Source organism: Carlito syrichta, unplaced genomic scaffold (assembly GCF_000164805.1).
Source record: "Carlito syrichta isolate Samal-C Ts95f unplaced genomic scaffold, Tarsius_syrichta-2.0.1 Scaffold301768, whole genome shotgun sequence".
Lineage (NCBI taxonomy): Eukaryota > Metazoa > Chordata > Mammalia > Primates > Tarsiidae > Carlito > Carlito syrichta.
In genome coordinates, this window is record NW_007245864.1 from 184543 (window position 1) to 188469 (window position 3927).

Here is a 3927-nt window from a genome sequence, read left to right on the forward strand (position 1 = left end):
GGCCCCCGATCCGGGCCCGAGATCCTGGTCCCCGGCTGGGCCTGCTTCCAGGCCCTGCCGCCCGCCCTGGCCCCCGGGATTCTGCCCCCGACCGCCGCCCCGCGCCCCGCGGAAGGACGGCAGGGTCCCCAGGACGCTCCGAGTGCGCGCTCGCCCTCTCGGCGCCGCCCTCTGCCCGCGTATTTTTCATATTTTGGGCTAAGGAGGAACGACCCTCTCTGGAAGGTCACTGGACATCCATGCTTCGCCAAGGATCCTTTGCAGGACCCCTTGGGAGGGATGCCGGAGCCTCCAGGCTGGAGATGGAAAAGCGGACGGCAGGCGTGGGGTCACCGTCCTCCCGCCCCCCGACCCTGCCTGCTACCCCCAGGGCTCCCAGCCCTCCCGGGTCCCGGGTGCCCGGCACGTTCCTCCGGGGCATCTGAGCCGCCGGCTGGCGCACGTTGACACCGTTGTCGCTTTACGGAACCTGAGTCCAGGCGGGGCAGAGCTCGGACACAGAGAGCGAGAAAGAAAACGCATGTTTATGCTTTAAGATATTTACATATCTAGATGACATGTGTTTCTATGTGTATACAAATGGCACAAAGGCCGCGCCTCCCCGCGCGGGGCCCAGGCCGCCCCCGCCCTCCCGGCGCTCGTGGTCCCTGCCCCGCCGGATGTTGACGGTGTCGCCTAGCAACGGAGATGGAGAAGCCGGGCGACCAGGCGGGCGGGTAAGCTGGGCCGAGGGGACACCGGGACTTGGAGCGGCCAGGCCGCGACCCTCGGTCGTCCGCACCGGGTGCCCCCACGCCGTCCCCTTCCCTAGCCCCTCTCGGCGCTCCCTCGCCTCCATGACCCTTTCCTCCCACCGGTCTCCTCTCTCCCCATTTCCTGGACCTTTCTCCACCCTCCGGGCTCACACCCACCCCTCACGCCTGCCCCTTCTCATTTCTCACCTCCTGTCCCTTTGTCCTCTCTTGCCCTCTCTTTCCCCTACTCCGAGCGCACGACTCCCTATAACGACCCGGAAATCACTCGCCGGCAATAACCATGGCAACCACTATGCTTGGTGGTCCCTGCTGCAGAGCCCTCTTAAGAGCAGGGGTACCCTACGCGGAGCGGGTCTATCGGATGCTGCCCCGGACCTTGCACCGAGGCCGCTCGCTGTGGCCGGAGACCAGCCCAGCCCGTCCTCCTGCAAAGGAGGTGGGACGGGTCCCCGCCATAAGGCGGTCCTGCGGTGGACCGTGGGCACTATGGTGGGGCCTTGGTGGTGCACTGAGACGCACAGAGAGTGTGATTAAGCAAAATCCCTGCCACCGGGCCTCTGCTTGCTTATGCTTGGTTGAAAAGATAGAAATGATTTTAAATAATTTGTTTTCACCTTAAATACTCCTGTATTGTTTAAAAAAAAAAAAAAGGTGGATCTGTATGCACTGACATGGAAAGGGGTCCAGGTTAAATTAAATGAAGAGACTAAACGTGAAACAGGAGGTATAATTTCTAATTGTGTGTGTGTGTGTGTGTGTGTGTGTGTGTGCGCGCGCGTGTGTAGAAAACATCTGCAAGAATATAGCCCTAAATCTCTTATTATTACCAACGACTATTTTGGGAAGAAAAGGGACTATCACAGGGAACTGTCATTGTCTTATGTCACACATATGTATTAATCTGACCAAAAAAATTAGCTTGTATCTTTCATTTTTTAAAAAATATTTTTCAAGCCGGGCTCAGTGGCTCAGCCTGAATCCCGCACCTTGGGAGGCTGAGGTGAGTGAATTGCCTGCCTGAGCCCGTGGGTTCGAGACCCACCTGGGCAACTTAGCAAGACCTCATCTCTACAATAAATAAAAAAATTAGCCGGGCATGGTAGCACGCGCCCGTAGTTCCAGCTACTTGGAAGGCTGAGGCGGAAGGATCACCAGAGCCCAGCAGGTCAAGACTGCGGTGGCTGGGAGCGGTCACTGCACACCAGTCTGGGTGACAGAGTGAGACTTCAACTCAAAAAAAAAAATTATTTTTTAAAACGTGAATCATGCTATTCTTGTACTATGTAAATCATGGAGAAATTCGCAGAGAGCCTCTAGAGTACTGATCCTGACTGTGCAGCTTTCTTTACTGTGTATTTATTGTCCCCAGTTTTGTCTCAGACACAAGTGTATTTAAGGTGACTTTCCTGGAGTGGTCTAATTGTGCTGTTCCTCTAATGTTTCCATAAATATATTTTTTGTTCATTCATAGAGCAATTCTGTTGTGGTCCTCCGCTGCCTGACAGGTGTGATCTAGTCCTATAGTTAGTGATAGCTGGCAAAGTCACAGCCAACAGCCTAGTGGGGGAGCAGAAAAGTAACAAGAAAATAAATAGATATATAGAATTCAGGAGGAGATAAATGCCAAGAAAAACAAAACTATTACTTAAAACTGTCCAACTGTTTCTTTGAAACCAGGTCTCGCCCAGAAAGCAGATCGGCTTTTGAAGGAGAGGACGGACAGGATAACGAAGATGACGTGGTAAGGAATGCCAAGTATATTCAATTCTTGGGTTGTCCTGAGTTTTTCAGAACTCATTTCCTGTAATGAAGGATGCACAATGATTTTGAAAAACAGAGAACACAGATAAATTAAAGCACAAAACGTGATCTTTTAGTGATGCAGAGATGTAGATAAATGCAGTTTTCCCAACAGTATAATTACACTCTAAAGAATGGAACCTCATATGGTCCTTTATACTTTGTTTCCCGATTTCTCCCCTGCCACACCATTACAGGTGTCACCACTAAAGAAGGACGATGACCAGAAGAGTGAAGAAGCTGTTGGTGCCATGGAGCATCCTGAAGGGGAAATCGAAACGGAAGGGGAGGCCACATTTGAAGGGGAAGTCCAGACTGAAGAAGTTGCGATGGAAGGCGAACCTGCATTTGGAGGGGAAGTCAAAAATGATGACGTAGTTGCCACAGGAGAAGCTGAGTTCGATGGAGAGGTTGAAACTGAAGGGGAATTCTATTTTGATATGGAAGCCCCATCCCCTGAAGGGCAAATCAGTCCTACAGAGCTGACTTATTCAGATGCCCACCCTCAGAAACCACCTAGAGAGGAAATTCACTCCTTATATGAAAGGGTTAGCACTGAAGCTGGTCTTGAAGGCTCCTACCAAGAAGCTACTGGTCCTTCACAATCTAGAGAACAGGAAGTTATCTCCACAGAGCCATTCCACCAAGCCTCAGGCTCATCTAAGCAAAAGGACCAGGGCACCTCTGGGCCCATGGCTCACAGACTGGTGAGTAGCCCGGAGTTCTGTTCTGTGCCACTGTCTCACTACCCATTTGGTTCATCACCCTGTGGGAAGAACTTAAGGGTAAACTATGAATACAAATTGCAATCCCTATTAGAAATTTCTCAGCAAACTTGGATCTCAGGATCTACTATGGAATGCCAAGAGATCCTGGACTCTTCTCCCGTGTTCCAAAACTCAAGGTTGTTGACATTCCATAGCCACCATCTACGTAAGGGCAGCCAGGTTTCCAACTCTCCAGGAACTGATGCATGATCCAATATGATCCATTAGTCACACATGGCTACAGAGCCCTCAAAATATGGCTAGTGAGATGAAGGAACTGACCTTTTAATTTTTTAAGACTCTAATTAATTTACACTTATATAACCACCCTGTGGCTACCATATTGGTCAGCACAGCTCTAGCTAATAACCATGACAATAGTTGCAATCTTATATTTTTTAGTTTAAAAAAAATGTGTAAGCTGGGTGTGGTGGCTCACACCTGTAATCCCAGCACTTTGGGAGGCAGAGGTGAGAGGATTGCCTGAGCCCATGGTTTGAGACTAACCTGGGCAACATGGCGAGACCTCATCTCTACAATAAATTTAAAAATTAGAGCCGGGCTCGGTGGCTCAGCCTGTAATCCCACGCCTTTGGGAGGCTGAG

General features: G+C 51.0%; 1 protein-coding gene across 1 annotated transcript in view; it reads left to right on the forward strand.

The window, feature by feature from the left end:
- Positions 1-687: 687 nt before the first annotated feature.
- The window catches only part of CCDC40 (coiled-coil domain containing 40), a 70165-nt gene continuing 66925 nt past the window's right edge, over positions 688-3927 (forward strand). Inside the window, exons 1-3 of the mRNA XM_008055195.2 lie at positions 688-716; positions 1071-1191; positions 2753-3281. Coding sequence (XP_008053386.1) covers positions 688-716; positions 1071-1191; positions 2753-3281 — 679 coding nt within the window. The remainder of the gene's footprint in view (positions 717-1070; positions 1192-2752; positions 3282-3927) is intronic.